Below are 18117 nucleotides of genomic sequence, written 5' to 3'. Positions count from 1 at the left end.
GAGACCTGACTCTGTCTTCTGTCTGCTGACTCATCCCTGAGTCTCTTATTCACAGCTGGACAAAAGAGACCTTCACTGAGACAAGAGTGGCTCAGGCTCCTGTGCCAAGGTGGCAGCATCTCAGGCCAGTTGTGCACAGGATCCTGGCAATAGCTCACGCTCTAGGTGACAGAAGTCACTTCTGAAATGCAGAAGCCATGAAAAGAAGGGGCTCTGGAACATCACAAAGCCCTCTAGAGTGATCATGTATCACCAGCCATGCTGATGAGTATCCCCAGCATGATGAGAGTTGAATTGTGCTGCCATGTCAAGTGTGCCCTGGTTGAGAAAAGCATCCAGCTCACATACCACCAGTACATTTCTGGAGTCAGGAACTAAAACAGTTCCTGCTAATTTGGAGAAGAAGCTCCAATGAATAACAAAAAGAGAATACATCCCATCTGTGGTTGTTTAAGAAATGATACCACACAGGCTGAAGTCATAGCTGCAGCCAATTTGGCTCCACGGGCTGGCAAACGCAGAGTTCTCTGCCCTGACAGCAATACAGCTCCCCCCTCACAGCCCCCTTCAGATACTCCTGCAGCAGTGCTTGGCCTAGCTCTGCCCTCTCCTGTATGACTGACACTGCTTCCCACCACCTTTTCCTCTCCTGCCTAATGGTGTTTGCTCATCCCAGATACCTGTAAAAATCCACAGAGGACTGGCAGAGTTGTGAAAAAATGACCAAGACTCCCCCTCTTGACATATGCCTGTGCCAAGAGCAGATACTTTACAACCACTCATCCTTCCCCAGGATATTCCAACACTTTGTCACTGAATTTAGGGAGGCCTCTCTTGAGGAGCAGTTTGCTGAAACCTTCTCCTCTCTGGTTTTGGCTCCCTCCTCTTTGCCCCCTTCAGTTAGGACAGATTGTTCTGGTTGTTGTTGAAGTAAGCTGCAGACTGTTCTTGTTCTATTCTTTGCTACTTCCCCCACTTTGCAAAGATTAAGGACAGCTTTTTCTGCATCAAAAGGTATTTGATCCTAAAATGCTGGGCCCATTTAACTGTTTTCTTCTGTGGACAAAAGAGAGAGGGTTGAGCACAGAAGTTACTCATGCATGTTAGAACTCCATCACATTGTTTTACTGTGGTTGACAGAAAATTGCCAATATTTTTTAGAAATGTAGTAGAATAAAAAAAACCCGTAACACTGACAACATTGTTTTTTCTACTTAGCCTGAAATATTCAAGAACTTAAATTGTCACTCTTTCAAGGCTAAAAATAATGAATTTCTAGTAAACATTAGTTGCTTAACTTCTTAAAAACTGAAATATCTAGTGTTTTCATTTTCTATTCTCCAACTGAAACCAGATTTGTCGAACATTTTCAAGAAGAGAAAAAATTTGAATATAACTGCCTCTTTTCCTGTAGTACTCCTGGTCTCAAATCACTTTCAAAAAAACTTGTCAAGTGCATTTAGCAGCTGACATAACATTAAAAAAAACAAAATCTGTTTGTGCTTCCTGTGAGTGCAAACAGGGAAAAAGGCAAGTAGAGGTAAGCTGTAGTTGTGGAGCCAGGCAGAGCAATCCATCACACAGGTGCTGCTGGCACTGTGCACCTTTGGGCTAGGAACACTCCTTAGCCCAGAGGGTCGAGAAGAGGGTCACTGGTGTGGCGTCAGACCTTCGTGGAGACTGGGCTGGGGCTCTGTTACAAAGTAGGTCTGAGGCTGGGATCCAGCAGGCAGGTTGGAGGTGACCACTCTCTTAGGAATTAGCTCAGTAGCATGAGCACAGTCTGCATGTGCCAGCTGGTCTCCGCTCTGGAGAGCAGACAATTAATTTCAGCTGGATAACTACAAACCACACAGGGAGACAGCATTTTTGGATATAAAAGCATTATATTTAGAGTCAGAGGTCAGTTATGTTTGGAACTAGATGATCTGTAAGGTCCCTTCCAACACAAACCATTCCTTGATTCTGTAATCTAATTGGATTACAGTTTGGTTTAAAATCAGAATACTTTTCCCTTGACAATGTACTTACCATGAGGGTTTCCTTTTTAGTGTATGTGAAACTTTCTTGATTTTAATGGCAGGAAAAAAACCCCACAGTGGCTTATCCTGTAATGTTAATCTTTTTTTGCTACATTGTGTTCTCGAACTTTATGCTTGCTATTTTTTTTCTTAACCTGTATTCCACACAAAGAATCCTGCTGATTTCCCTACCAAGAGCAAGCAGATATGCTCATATCTGTTCTTCTTGTAGCTGGAGAACTTCTCCCCAACAATGGTCATGGGTGGCACATTAAGAAACAGCGCTAGAACTTGTAAACTAAACTGCAAACCAACCAGGGTCACTTTTTTTTTGGAGACACTTCTTATAAAGTTTATAAGGCATTTCTTATACCTTCCCTCTTGCCTAAATTCAACACAAAATCTGAATTTTTAGAAACTTCAATTGACTTAAATTGACTCTGTCATGAATTTATAGATCATGTTCGGCCTCATAGCATATTTTTCTTAGTTAATTTAGTCCAGTGCTGAACTAAAAACTGAGCAGACAGTTTAGGCTGTTCAGACAAAAACAACAATCAAATAGGTATGCATGTATTCAGTTCTAGTTAGAAAATGATGAGGAAAAATTTCAGAGTTCTGAAGAAATCTTTATATCCTTAATGATAAATTCTGAATTCACAGAGCTCTGTTTATAGCTTTGTGCACACTAACAGAGCAGATACAACCAAATAAATTTTGTCACACTCTAATGTAATCTGAGACACCTGAAAGTCTGTTAATAATTTTTCAGATTGGTAACTCATTAACCATCTCAGACATGGCACAGTCCAGTTTCTAGAGGAGTGTAAACATCCATGTGGGTCTGTATGTGCCTGGGGTCACAGGCAGAGGGAAGGAAAGGCAGCAGAATGCAGCTGAGTATCCAGATATTAAATTAACTTTGTTTTTTTCTTTCATGAGTGCAATAATGCCTGTTGTTTCAATCTGCTGCAACCCTCTGAAAGTCAATACAAATTCTGCACTTGAAGAATTTCTTTATTAGGGTGGAAGGCCGAATTCAACCAATTGTTGTTCAGTGAAAACCATTTCTCTAGCCCTCAGTGCCTCTGTTTTGTCTTTGCAGAGTTTGTGGACAGGCAGCAGCCCAAATAATGTTCATATCCCTTTATCTCTTCTGCATTCCCAGGAGGTCTCTGGAGATCAATCCATAAAACAAAGATAGTGGATGGAAGGATGTTACATTTTCACAAAGGCAGTATTTCTGAATCAGTAAATGATTAAATAAGCATTGTTCCCTGCTTGTGCATTAATGTGAAATCAGCTGCTACATGAGAGACATTAAAAGAATATTCTAAGTCTTGCACAAGCTTGGTTTAGTACCAGGAAGTACCTGTTGATGAGAGATAAGCAGCCTGCCAGGATGCAAGTGGTATTAGTCTAGCAATTGCCTAAAATAATTTTCTGCTTTTGGCAGGAAATGATACACTTTTTCATTCTTACTCAGTGTTTCATCCATGGCCAGAACAAGGCTCTCCCTTCATTTCCCACATGCTGTCATACTGACTTGTAGAGGCTGATTTTGCCATTAGCCTTGGTCTTGTTCACCTTGCTGCTGCCCCAAGGGGCCAGGAATCACACACAGGCTATTCCTACCCCTAAGGAGTCTATCAACATCCTGATTCTCTACCAAAGTGGAGAATGTTTATGACCTTCTGCAGACCAAGTTGCTAATAGCTGTTTCTAGGCAGAGAGCAATTTTTCCTCATCCTATGGGTGTTTAACCTTTTCAGCTTTCTTCTTGCTGCAAATAAACACAAGCTCAGCATCTCCCCAGAGGTTGTAACCACCAGGAGGTCTTCAAAGTAGCAATTAATCATCAGGAAAAAAAATATACGCTGCTGGGGGCTTTTCTTTGTGAACCACAACTGACTGTCTTTTACTTACGTGCTTCTATTATGTTTTGAGTAAACAATTGAACCAGAGAGTCTTTTCAACCCTATCAACTATGAAAGCAGAGAAACATGTTCTATAAACAATGTTCTATAAGCACAACCTTGCACAAGGCCTGCAGGGCAATGCAGCACTTTGCCACAGCCACTTTCCCTTGGTCTCACCACTCAGCAAGGGGCAGCAGTGGTGAGACCCACTCTCACTCTCCCCCTCACATGCTCTCTGGCCTGTGTGGCCAGAGACGAGAAGAAAAGGCATTATTTTTAAAAGAGATAAAATGAAAAGGCTCTCAAAACCCCACAGCAATTGTCCAGGGAAGCAGCATAATTGCAGGTTGGGCCAGCCACAGCCTCCAGCGTCCTTGGAGACCAGACAGCAAACTCCAGGCCTCCCAAAAAAGGGGGGGGCCAAGGCAGCCGGGTTTGTAAACAAGTAAAACGAAACGGATAAAGAAGCTTTGCAGTGAGGCCACAGCCCAGTAACACCTGAACTTGCTGCTTGAGCCTGGAATACTATCCAAGCCTCCCAAACACATCCTTGTCCGGAGCGGAAACCCCAGATTCACAAGAGCATTGCAGGTAAAGGACTTTTTTTAAACTCTAATTTTTAATTTATATATATAAGTATACATATATTTATAAATATCTGTATATATATATGCAAAAGAGCAGTTGCAGCAATGTCCACTTGTCAGAAGGTTAAAGCTGGATGATGCTGGTCACAAAGGAAAGAGAGGGGCGGGAGGCTGCTGTAGAGAGGTCAGTGGGGCTGGAAAGCCAGATTTTTAGAGAGGTGTTTAGATGATTGTCAAATGCTCCTGCAGTTTTCATGCTTTTAATAATTTAATGAAATTATAAGAAGTAAATTAAAAGTGTGCAATTGGTTTAGGCCACTTAATCTATTATTCTGAGATCTTCTGCTCTGGGGTGGGTGCTGTGCCACTTATGTCTTTGGCCCAGGCATTCAGGAGCCTGGGCAATCCAGAGATAAGTGTCCAGACGAGCCTCTGCCCATCATACTGCAGTGGTTTTTAGGATTTTCATAGGAGGGTCTTGCACTCAGCTGAGGGATAATATCTAAACAGATGTTGCAGGGCTTGGACTGAATCTGACTCCAGGTTTAACCCTCAGGCGCAGAGGAATGTAAAGTGATCTGGTTGCTGAACAGTGTAAGATGCTTCTGGAAAAATCCAACCCAAAATTTAAGGCTTTGTATTTGTTAGGAATAAATGCAACCATTTCTGTTTGGCCTGCACAACACAACATCACCTATAGAAACAAACAATGCTGACAATGTGGATTATTGTAATTGTTCATAGCCTAGGCTGTTAAACAAAACAAAACAAAACTCCCTAGCATTCAAAATAAACACTGCTGGTTAACTTCAGTGAGGGAGACATTTGATAGTCTTGGATGAGATACACAAATTAAAACCATGTAGAATTACTGTTATGACCTGTTATTGTTTTATTAATGGTATTAAGATGTAACACATCTGTACATTATGCAGAGAACTGTTATATTCAACAAACTCTGATTGGATCTTTAATTACTTCATGTTATCCAAAAACGAGCAAGATCAAAATGAAAGGGCATGTGAATTACTGTGATTCCTCCCTCCTTGCACTGATTTGGAATCTCTTTTCTTACAATACAGCTTAGGAAGGGTTTACCTCTAAATTAAGCCTGCAGCCAACAGAAATTGGAAAATGGTGTGTGACTGTGCACCAGGCTCTCATGTAGCAGGTTTTCTATTTAACTGGTTTTCTGTATTTTCTGGATGTATAAAAAGGGTTCTCAAATGCAAACTGTCATATGGCACAGGAACTCACGTCCTGTTTAAGAGGCTTTAGTGTAATGTGAAAGTGCAATTACCTTACAAATAGACTTTAATTGCTGAGTTTTATATAGAAATATGTTGTTGGTGATTTAGTTAGTGAACATTATAGAGAATCCAGATTTACAAAGAACAGCAGAAGTATTTATTATTAGTGGTTTTAACCAAGATATCTGGGGGGGAAGAGAAGTGGAAATATCTTTACCTACGATATTAGTGAGATTGTTGGAGTGCTCTGACCCACTTCAGAAAGAACACTGGGAAAAAAATTTGAAAAGTTCAAAAGAGCAACAGCAGAATTATCTGACATCTGGAAATTCATTTTGTACCAGGAGTCCTGAGCTATGCCTTATTATCCAGCCAAAGTGAGTTTACAAGAGATCTGGACACATTTTTAATAGGTAGCTCTTTGATCTTGTAAAAGAGAGTAAAACAGCATCTAATATGGTGGAAATTCAGACTAGAAACAACAGCTATTAAAAGAAAAATAATTCAACAGTGGAACAACTTAGCCTAGAAATGGTGAGTTCTGAGGCTGAAACACTTATAGATATAGAAGCAAACGTTATTCTTACTGCAGAAATTAGAGGATTGGCCAGTGGCTTGTTTCAGTGTCTTTTATTGAGGTTCAAGAGATCATAACAGATAAAAAATCAGATTATCCCTCCCTAGCCTCAATTCATGAGTCTTGCTGCAATGATTATTTGATGCAATATTCCGGAAATTATTCCACTGAACCTGAGGCAAGGAGATGCTACACTCTTTTCCTTGTGTGTGTGTTTGTGTAGATTTTTGCAGTGTGCAGTACAGATGAATTATGTCCTCGTTGGTTCCAGCATTTATAGAACTGCATAAGGACATAACATAGTGTAGAGAGAAGCACACTGCACAGTGATATGATTGCATCATGTACTTTGTATAGAGATGTATAGTTGCTGTATATTACATGTAAGCAATAGTACACTATTATAAAATGTAAATATAGTTTGCACTGTGTTTATGTAATCTCACTGTATTTTAAAGTCTTTTCAGCTAAACATTTCCCCTTAAGGACAGGTCATTGTTTGCAGAAAACATTTTTGGCAGCTGATCTCACACAGCTGTGAGGTCTTCCTGGTCATTAGTTAATGAGTTCTCAGAAGAACTTTGCTTGCTCTGTCTGAAGCAAAGGCCAAAATGCTCTATATTTTACCCCTCTAGACTTCTACAGTAAGCTAGCACTGAAACCGTTTGGGGAGTACAAAACCATTTTATTTTTCTCTTTTTCCAAGCTCAGCTGGAGTCATCTAAAGTAGTTACAAAATTCAGCATATATGGCATTACCAGCAGCCATAGCCAATGCTCTGTAAACAGGAGTGGAGTAGTTAAGATGAAACAGTTTAATTCCATGTTTCTTAGAAGTTTTGTCCGACCATTTCAATTCACACTTCTGCATATGGAATGACAGTGGGATTGAAAGTGCCTGTGCACCGACTGCGCCTCACAAGGCTGCTCAGTTTCATCTCCTCATCCCAGCACTGCCTCAGCAGAGCACCAGTGGCTCTCTGAGTCTAGAGCTCTGCTGTAACTTCTGTGACTCTTGTATGCCCTGATCACATGGTGCTTAAAAGGCTGGAAAATATTTTGGGAGTCTTTGTGGTCCGCTGCAGACCCATCAGCCAGGCTATGGAACAGCAGTCTTGGCCCTGAGCATGTGCCCAGGATTCATTGTGGCCCTAAAGGATCAGTATGAGCATGGACAGTCACATTTTTCTCAGCACCAAGCACAAATAATCCCTGTGGGAGAGGGACTGGGTCTCTGCCAGACTGGGCATGCTGCTCTTGGTGGTGCTGTTGCAGCACTGCAGAGGCACAAGCTGGTTTTCCCTATTTTTATTCCACTGTTTTCCTCTGAAGGAAGCTGGAAGGCCTTTGTTGTCAGCATGTGAAATCCTGGAGTGCTAAATACTGTGAAAGTTTAAGGTATTAATTTGTTCTGCAGTTGTGTTAAAAACACAGTAGGTGTCATGTGTAGGTGACTGCTGTTGCTCAGACATGCAATGGAGAAATCTCTGCTCTGCAGAATTAAGTGGAACAAAAGTTCATCAAAGGCAAAGGTCCTCAGCCAGGGTAATTTTTGTCTTCCTGTGGTCAAATGATAGCTGCAAGCCAGGTGGAAGAGGCTTGGCAAGGATGCTGTGGACACAGAGGGAGCCAGACACTCCTGACTGCACCCACCAGTTGTCACAGTGTTCTTACACTATAGGCAGAAAATTCTTACACACAGTTTCCTGTCTGCATCTGGGTTAATCACAGGGTCATTGGCTGAGCCTGTTGCATTTATCTTCTTCCAACATGAGCCCTCCTTTCATGGTTGGTGGCCTATATTGACAATTTCTCTTTCTGATAGAAGGACATAAGGAAAAGGAAATGGACGTCAAAATGGGTCCACACGAAAGAGTAGCTACCAGCAGCTTGCAAGTTAGGAATTTGGGATGCTTTGTATGCTAAGGTAGGTTTCAGCACTATGTCTGAATGTGAGTCCACGCCACACCAGTGTTTTTATCTTCCAGATGCCAGGCACAGCAAGGCATGACCGAGAGATGGCAATCAATGCAAAAAGAAGCCTGTCCAAAACCACTGACCCTTTAGAAAGACTTCGCCTGCAGTGTCTAGCAAGGGGATCTGCAGGCATAAAACAACTTGGCAGGTCAGTATGCAAGACATCAAACCACTATTCATCCTAATAGTTTTAGCTGCAAGAGGCTCACACCCTAAACAAGGACCAAAAATTGAGTTTCCTCATTCCAGTGGAAATGCCACAACCCACAGAGCCTGGCATTGCGGTTCATGTGTTTTGGGACACAGGACTGAGCTGCTCACCTTTTGAAGGATTGAAGACTGTGAATCCCTCATGAGAAAGTCCTTCTGTGAGACTGAGAACAACTCCTGCCAAAGAAAGGAGGGGAACATTATCTATATACCGTGATTATACTTAACTCCTTGGTGTTTTCTAAAATCATCTTAAGTATTTCAGCACTCGAGATTTTAAGCTTCCTTACCTTTAGGGTATGATGCCCTTCTTGTAATGGTCGATTAGCTGTCTAGTTTATGGGAGGCACCTAAAACCTTTTTGCAAGCATCCCATCCCTAGGAAAGGGCTGTTGCATCACAAACTGAGATCCCTCCAAGGACCCATAAACCATGAATGGATCCAGATGGTTACCAACTGGAACTTCATCTAAATGTGGAACTTCATCTATATGAGCAAATCGCAGAGGGCAGAGGACTATAAGGAGCAGGGATTCTATGGCAGCCTTTCCCTCGTTGAACTTCAGATGTGTGATATTCATGCACCCAATCTAAACAAGTCATTTCTACTGCCAATAAGTGTAGGGGGTTTGCGGGTTGGGGTTTTCTTCCTTTTTTTCTCCCCTCTCTGCCCCCACCCCGCCCGCTTTTTTTTTTCCCCCTCAGAATACAGAACAAGGAGGAAATGTTATCTCAGTAAGGTAACTCTCTACTCCAGTACTGTGCTAAACCACTGCAGCACTCTCCATGTTTTCCTATGCATTTTTCTCAAATTTCATGTTTTCCACAGAGTTTTTCAGGTTATTGATGGTAACAACAGCAGAACCCTTGATTTCAATGAGTTTCTGAGGGGACTACGTCATTATGCTGTGACGATCAATAAGGAAGAAGCACAAGAGCTTTTCCAGACATTTGATAAAGACGGCAGTGGAAAAATTGATTTTGATGAATTTCTTGTTACATTGAGAGTAAGTCTGGGAATTCATGTTGCTATTGCATTAAATGGATTAAAATATAGCAGAACAGAACAAAACAAAGTAGAATAGAATATTTGCAAATAAACAGTTGTGATTTTTCCTATTAATTGTGGCCTTGATTTAGATACTGAAATTTCTATGCTGCAGGCTGGGTACCTGTGCAGTTCAGCCCATCAATCTCACTTCTTTTTGGCCATTTTATGGTGCATCTCTTTATAACATGAACTTATTCAGAGGAGACTTTTTCCAATCCACCACAGTGATTGATTTTGTCTAAAGTATCTTTGCTCTGCTGAAGCACAAACAGTTAAAATAGAAAATATTAGTACTTAGGGTAATTAGTAATTTCTTGTTGGAATTATTTTAAATGGGCATATCAGAAAAGTGTTCTAGGTAGTATTTTCTCTCTTACTGTCCATTTGCTATTGTATGGGTAGGCACTGAATAGTCTTAATCATATTGCTCTTTTGAGGATATATTGCCCTTTCTAGCTCATGGACAGTGTTGACTATCACCAGTATATTGTCCCATCTACCTTGAAAGTTTTGCTGCTAGCAAGAGCAAGTCTTGAATTTGAAACTGGGAAAATATTTGGCAAAAATAAAATGAGTCTGTTAATATTTCTTTGCAGCCTCCCATGTCCAATGCAAGGGAAGAGATCATCATGCAGGCGTTTCAGAAGTTAGACAAGACCGGAGATGGCGTTGTAACAATTGAAGATTTACGTGGGGTGTATAATGTAAAATATCATCCCAAATACCTAAATGGAGACTGGACAGAGGATCAAGTCTTTAGAGACTTTCTGAATCATTTTGATTCACCCCATGACAAAGATGGGAAGGTAAATGAAGCACCTAATTGCAAGCCATGAAATCACCATCTGACTCAGAATTTGACTTAGGTTATTATGTGTGGGAGTAATCGCAGTACCAAACATCCATTTGCATCACATTTATATGGAACATCAAAGTAGATGCATAACCTGTGCACAGCACTCCTGATACAGCTAGCTTGCATATTCTGAGGCAAAGGGGTTCTGTAGGAGGTACAAGGATGGTTATGAGATTGCATTACGGCTTGTAGTTGTAATAATCAAATTTCATAGATTACACTAAGTACATCTTCGGACTACCCTACAAAATTACTGACTTTGAAGATCCACATATTTTTCATACTTTGGAGAATAAATACTAGGATCCAGTTCAAAAGCAGGTTCCCTGCTTTGTTAAATACTTTACAATTAGATGTTCTCCAGTGTAATTACTGAGACACTTGACTGGGAAATCAGTTCATAACAGAGACAGTTTTATCCTCAAAGGGTTGGAGGGAGAATGGGGTTGGGGCTTCTGTCACGGGCATGTACCCTGAAGAGCCATGAGCTGGGACAGAGCTGAGAGCCTTTCCTGCACTTTGGCTCAACTCTCTGCTTCAGGTGCAAAACCTGGGCATCTTTTGTGATGGACACCTTATACATCTGCTTTACAACCATCTCTGAGCCAAGCACTCTCTCTTTCCCCTTGCTGTGTCTGCAAACTTCTTTGGTCTGAACTGAGATCTGTTGACCAGCTCAGAGCAATCCTGTATCTCCGTGGTTCACATGGTGATATTCTCAATCTGAGCAGTTAATAATAACAACAAACTAGGCTGCAAATTTTTATCTGTGCTTTGTCGAATGTCTTTAACCCTTCCCACTCTCCAGACTGCACCTGGCTTTTCAGGGTTGCATTGCACTGGTGACTCCTACCTATCTAATGCTCCACTCAAATCCTTCACTTGCTTTGCTCCCACCGCTCAGGTTCACAGTTGTAAAGAGGTGATGGGTTTTATCTACTTTGGGCATAACTTTGCACTCAGTAGAGCTGACTTTCATCCCTTCTGCTGTAGTATCATCCTCAGAGACACCAGTTTGGAGCCAGCCATCCCCTTCCACCTCCACAGCAGTGGTGACATGTAGCAAATTTCAAATAAGATGTTCCTGCTTTTTCTGCTGAGGTCATACATGAACACCTTAAATGAGTCCCCAAACTGATCCTTGATGAGTTCAGTGCCTGGTTACTCTGAGTATCCACCTCTTGTTCAGCAATCCTGATGCTAGCTCACCTGATTGTTGTTTCTTCTGAGAACAGACTTTGGCTTTCCCGAATCAGAAGACATTAATGATACTGAATACCTAAAATGTTTTTAGCAGAAATGCCTCAAGCATTTGCTGAATATTTTCTAGAAAGGCTCTCTTCACCATGGTCTTGCTGGGTGCCTCTCAAATAGGCAGTTTTAGTAGGCTTGTAATTTTCTTGTGATGGTAGGACAGTCTGAAGTGATCCCTTCTCCCTATTGTCATGTTTTTCTAAGTTCTCAAACACACAATGCAATCAGAGCAGATATCACGGAATCACGGAATATGATGAGTTGGAAAGGACCCATCAGGCTCATCAGGTCCAACTCCCAGCCCTGCATAGCACTCCCAGAAGTCACACCATAGGAGCCTGAGAACATTGTCCAAATGCTTCTTGACTTCTGTCAGGCTGGTGCTGTGACCACTTCCCTGGGGAGCCTGTTCCAGTGCCCAACCACCCTCTGGGGACGAACCTTTTCGTGATATCCAGCCTAAATCTCCCCTGACACAACTTCATGCTGTTCCCTCAGGTCCTGCCACTGTCACCCCAGAGAAGAGATCAGTGCTTGCACTTTTGCTTCCCCTCACTGCAAGTTGTAACTGCAGTGAGGTCTCCCCTCAGTCTCCTCCCAGCTGAACAGACTCAGTGACCCCAGCCGCTCCTCACACAGCTTTCCCTCTAGACTCTTCACCATCTTCTTGGCACTCCTTTGGGCACTCTGTCACAGCTTAATGTCTTTAAAAATATTGTTTTGTATTTTTCCATATGATGTTTATTCAAGGAATGACCTACACAATTTGAGGGTTAAGGCATCACAAGAGACATGCACTGTTTTTCTCTTCCCTAGCTTGATTATTTATTTTTTAATGGTCATTTTCAAGCCTCAAAATACCCATGAAAGCTATTAAAAACTCTCAGATATTTGAAAGAATATTTGCTTCATTAAGGGAGACTTGTTTAGGGCAATGATATTTTTGCTCTATGGGTAGGCATAAAGTTCCAAGCTGTCTCTGAATTGCATTGGAAACCCTATCCTCTTTATTAATAACTATGCAAAGAACCAGATTATAGCATCCCCGGAAGAAAGTTTGGTAAAAAATTTGTCTTCTTAGGCAGCAGTGATTTTAACTTGTTCCTAGAAAGGTTAGTTAAACTTCACATGTTTCATCTCCACCCAAGTGTTATGAAGGACAAGAGCTTTTGTTTCTAGCGAAGTGAAATCAAGCAAATTTTAAGTGCCTTAGTTCCTCCTGTTGAATTCCTTTTTGTTAGCAGCAACATGAAATAGCAGATGTTCAGTTTCATTAAGAGTTCTTCTCAAAGTGTGGTTTTGACTTACAGCATTAAATAAAATCAAAGGTTCATTTTCCTATTTTTAATTTCTCTGCCTCAGGTCACAACAGAAGAATTCATTAACTACTATGCTGGAGTTAGTGCTTCAATAGACACAGACATCTACTTTATCATCATGATGAAGAATGCTTGGAAACTCTAAACATGTAGCTAAAGAAGTAAGACTTTTTTTTCACCTTTCATAGGTTCCTCTTGTAGTAGATATAGTGAATAAATTCACATATAAAATATTGTATGTTACAAATCTGAAACTGACACTGTGAGTTTTGATGCCCAAAAGCTGCTCAAGACGTCTCTGAAATTCCAAGGCCCATTGAACAACTGTGAAATGGCAGAATTTGCAACAGAAATGGCAAGGCTGAAAGGGAGATGACCCATTCATCCAAGGTGGACCTCCACTTCATGGCTGATCAACATCTGATATCAATCTAGGTGGAGGGCGTCCAGAGGTTGAACAGATCAGCACCCCAATGCAGGGTTCCCTGAACACCTTTCATACTGTCAGGAAATCTTTTCAAAACCCAACACTGAAATAAAGAAGTACATGAATATGTGGACTCTCAATAGACATTGCCTCCGGGCAGAAAAACTGTATAAAATCCGTGTACCGAAAACGAGCATTCGTGGACAAGGTTGGACAGCACCGTTGCTGCTGCTCCTCTGTCCACCCAACATTCGATCGATGTTGTCCAATTTTATCGTGGCTGTCTCAGATTGATTTTGGAAATTGCTAAATAAATTCTTTGACATTGGATTGGCTATTGATCATTTTAGTCCTTTTCCTTCCGACCTGAGGAGCAGGTAACACCCGGGCCCCAGGAGCCACTCCACAGAGTGGGCTGGGCTGGCCAGGCTGTGCCTCTTTGCCGTCCTGGGGGAGCCAGCCTGGCCTGGCTGGGCCCCTGGGCCCAGCAGCTGCCGGCAGGGAAAGGGGGGCCATGGCTATTAACATCTAGCCGACCCTAAGGGCTGCCCCCCACCGGCCTGGCCGAGGGAGGTGTCTGCCGAACCCACTCTGTTGAGACCGAGGGGTGGGGGGAGGCATCCACCAGCCTGGCTGCTGAGATCCTGGCTGCCGTTCCTGGGCGGCCCCCGTTGGTGTGGTTTCGAAACCAACAGCTGTGCAGCCAGAGCAGCCACGGCCCAGCAGAGATCACATAACCATCTACAGGCCCGGGAGAAATGTCAGCTCTTTCCTTGACAGATGGGCACTAACCCTTCTGAGTGAGAGAAAAAGACAAAGTGACTGAAACGTGGAGAGACATGGCATGAGACGGAAGACAGTGGAGAGAGTAAAAGTCCTGGGTTTGAAGGAGGATGGAGGAGTTGCTTAGTTTGGGTTGTGAGGCCATGGAGACTGGACTAAAATATCCCTTTAAACCGTGGAAAAAATATGCATTTTGGGGGGATGACGAGAGTACTTAAATTGTAGAGATAAGCAAAGGTATTTGTGATGGACTAAGTAAATATTGAAATAGTTGTGGTCTCATGAGAAGCTTGAACAGAGATAGAGAGATGACATGAAGATGAAGATCTGCCCCTAGAAAGAGAAAAGATCTCTGTTTCTTGAGATAAAAAAAAAAAAAAAAAAAAAAACAAAAAAACAAAAAAAAAAAAAAAAAAAAAAAAAAAACAAAACAAAAAAAAAAACCCTTTACTTTTGAAGACATTCATCTTTAAAATAAGCCCCAATGAATTAATTTCCTGGCCCATATGCATTTGTGGGAAAAGCTGCCATTGGGAGGGACTTCACGGTTTGCAGAGCTTCTGGGAAGCTGCAGATTCGTGACATGGAAGCCACCAATGAAGTGTTTCTTATGGCAATGTCTCCATGGGATTTCTAAGAGAGACTTCTCTCCCTAAGAACTGATGAAAGACTATTTTAGAGTGGTGAAACTGACTGAAAATCCCAGGTTTTGTCTCTTTATGTTGTTAGTGAGAAAGTGAACACTTGTCTTGGGAGGAAAAGTGTTTTGAAGGTTTCATTTTGATTCTTACTAATTTTTTTTCTTGTAGTTGTGTTAGTAAACCTGTCTTTATACCTTTCAAGCTTGAGTCTGCTTAGCTTTTCCCCTATCTCACAGCAGAAACAGAGTAAATGATTCTGGTAGACACTCAAACCACTATGCTAATTTTAGGAAATAGAAATTGGCGAACACGAAACCACTACATTTATTGGTGTTTCCGCCCAGTTAGGAACTAAAACCATTGCAGGTGTATATACAACAACAACCTCCTCTTCCATAACAACAGTTTCCAGTAACTGTGCCAATTACATTCAATCTGCAGAATTAATTCCCAAATGCTTCTGTACACTCAGCCTCAGGGGATCAGAGCATATTCAGAGAGTAGATCTGGCAATTGGCCACCGCACACATCTGTCCTTTTTCCATCCCTGATATGTCTTTTCTTTTCAGACATGAGCTGTTCTTTTCTTTTCTGACATCTGCAGTAGGTCGCTGTGGTTCCTGACCATCCCCTCTTGCAATGTTAGATACAGCTCTGTTCGGCAGAGGATGCAAGAGATGGAAACCAAAATATTCTGGAAGTGTGGTGATCTTGGACAGGCTGTTATAAATGGAGGGAAGTCTGTCCCAAGAAGGATATGTCAACTTGTCACCTGTAGCACTGCAGTATCTCTAGGCTTCGTGGGTCTCACTAGCGTGATGGAGCAACTGCTGATCTTGCTGCTGGGAACATGTGAGTTCCCAGTACTGGGAGGCTGGAACGGTAATCAAAGAAGGGAAGACATGGACCAGGATAAATGCAAAATGCTTTTCAAAGCCCTGGGTTTTTTCCTTGGCTCACAACTAAACATACAGACAGCTTTCCTGCGCATACCATGTTCTAACCCCTTTTGCAGCTGCTTAGAGATTTTCACTCCTCTCCTCCTGCTTTGACTCCTTTATTTCTGTACTTTGAGATGATTCTACTTATATTTTTCCTCAGAGGGGATACATGTGTTACAGTATTTTTTTTCTCTGTTCTTGGAATATTTGCTGACCTGGTAGCTGTTGCCTGTACATACCTACACTGAAAGTTGTTTACTATTTATTTGTATTTGCAGTGCTTTATGGCCAGGATATGACATAAGGAAGCTTTCTGGGAAGTGAAGAACTCAAAAAATTTATCTTCTTGGACTCTGTTTCTGGTGCTGAATGAAGATGGGGAACCTACCCTTCTTGTCATACCAATGAGGCTGTCTCAGTTCACCTTTTGTCCTTTGTCCATATACACAGGGGGAAAAATGGTACACAAAGGAAACTCTAAGAAAAATTCAAAAAAGAACCTAGTGTTTGAGTGTGTGGTGTCTAATTTTTCCTGCTTTGATACCTTTTTCTTTTCTTTCTGCTCCTCCCAGTATTTTGCTGCTCTCCCAGATTGAGAAGCTGTTGCTGTAGCAAAGAGTGAATGGCTTGTGCATGGCAGTATTTACTTCATTTTGGCCTGGCAGCCGGCTAAAAGCAGTGCAGAGTTATAGAATGGACTTCAAAACCTTTCTGATGAAGTCGCAGGTCTTAGCCTAGTTACTAACAGTTCAAATACTGAAGTCCTGAGTGCTTGCTGCACTGATCCTCTGCAAACCCTATTTTTCTTTTGTCCAGAAATGATCTCACTATGGGCAGTAGCTGCTTGCAATTCCTTAGTGAAGGCTGTGCAAACTCTATTATTTTCCTGACCAGTAAGCCTCCAGAAACTTGCATATTGGCTGACACTGGAAACTGGTGGAGAAACTCTCTTTATTATTGCCAGCCATCAAAAGAGAAACCTTTACTTAATGCAATGCTACTGAAGTGCTAATATGTATGAAAAACAAACTTACTATCAAGTAGGGGCTGTACGTGGTCTGGCAGCTTAAATAGAATCCAGTCATTTCTCTTTTATTAATTAATTTCATAACACGGTGTCATGCTATCTGTCTTCTCTTTCAAAGAAAGTAAGTAATATGGATGGACTGTGGGAATCACAAAATGACAGAAACATTTCCTTCTGACTTGCTATCTCATGTCTTCACACCCTGCAGTGATCTGACAGGGAGATACTTGTTCAAGCAGAGTGGAAGTTTTAATCTGAATAACTGCAGCCAATTTGTCTTTGCTATTAATACCTGCCAATTTTATTTAATCCCAAACCAATATACATTTTCAGAAGGGAGGATTGCTACTGAAAGCAACTGTGCTTTTTTGAAACCAGCAGAAATTTTGGCACTGGCTTCTGGGAGCTTTAGCTGTGCCTGTGGCAGCTGAGGAAAAGCCTGTGCTACAGGACAAGATTTCTACACTGAGCTGGACTAATGGGATTTGTGTGGGGACTTGAAGGATGTGATCCAGGAGAGCTTAAACCCCCTCACCCTAGTGGTGTATCCCTGGTGCTCTCAGAACAGTTCCCAGCTCAGGTCTGCCTGCTTGTGGACTTCATTTCTTACTGGATATGTTTCCTGCGAACATGGTTCCTAACAGAGTCATTTCAACATTTGTACAGAACCATGTTTCCAAGGGCTGTTTTCAGGTGCTTTCAAAGTCAATGGCCACGTTTCCTTTCACTTCTGTGGGAACAGAGTTGCTCTTGGAGCAGTCTGAATATCAACTGGTAACTTCAGAAAAGGTATAGTGCTTTCATGAAAAAATAAATAATCTGGGAAACAAACCCCATTATTTTTCACTAGTAATCAGATGCTGTAGAACTCAAATTGGAATCTGTCCTGTACAAAATGTAATTTGATTAATATGTGTGCAAATTAATGGAACAAACACAGGCATTAGCTACTGGATAGTAAAATCTCTACTGGGGAACATGCAGCCATAATGGCACACTGGGCACACACACTGGACATTCAGAGGAAGCACTTTTCAGGGATTAAAGGAAAATTAAACGGATTTGAACCAGGCAAGAGAGGTTTTCAAGACGAATATCAAGTGCCCAGATCCTCCCTTCAGCACTTCACTCTCCCTCTCTGTGATCTGGGAGACACAAAACTGAAGCCGAAAGGCCCTTGTTCAGCTGCAGCTGCAGTGTGCTGGTTAAAGACCCAGCAGATAAAGGAAAGAAGTGGTGATGCTGTCCTGCCAGCCTGTGGCTCCACAGCACACACAG

The 18117-nt window shown here is 41.9% G+C and overlaps 1 protein-coding gene across 1 annotated transcript; it reads left to right on the top strand.

Annotated features, from left to right (window-relative positions):
- Positions 1–4408: 4408 nt before the first annotated feature.
- On the top strand, positions 4409–16475 carry CAPSL (calcyphosine like). The gene is made up of 6 exons (XM_066182343.1): positions 4409–4531; positions 8342–8478; positions 9370–9547; positions 10188–10397; positions 13064–13181; positions 16091–16475. The coding sequence occupies exons 2-5, from the start codon at positions 8342–8344 to the stop codon at positions 13163–13165; spliced, it is 627 nt and encodes a 208-aa protein (XP_066038440.1). The 5' UTR covers positions 4409–4531; the 3' UTR covers positions 13166–13181; positions 16091–16475.
- The last annotated feature ends 1642 nt before the right edge of the window (positions 16476–18117 follow it).

The sequence above is a fragment of the Chamaea fasciata genome, unplaced genomic scaffold, assembly GCF_029207755.1.
Source record: "Chamaea fasciata isolate MVZ Bird 193981 ecotype frontalis unplaced genomic scaffold, bChaFas1.0.hap1 SCAF_4, whole genome shotgun sequence".
NCBI lineage: Eukaryota > Metazoa > Chordata > Aves > Passeriformes > Sylviidae > Chamaea > Chamaea fasciata.
The sequence above is the reverse complement of the archived record's forward strand: the minus strand, read 5'-3'. Positions and strand labels throughout refer to the sequence as shown.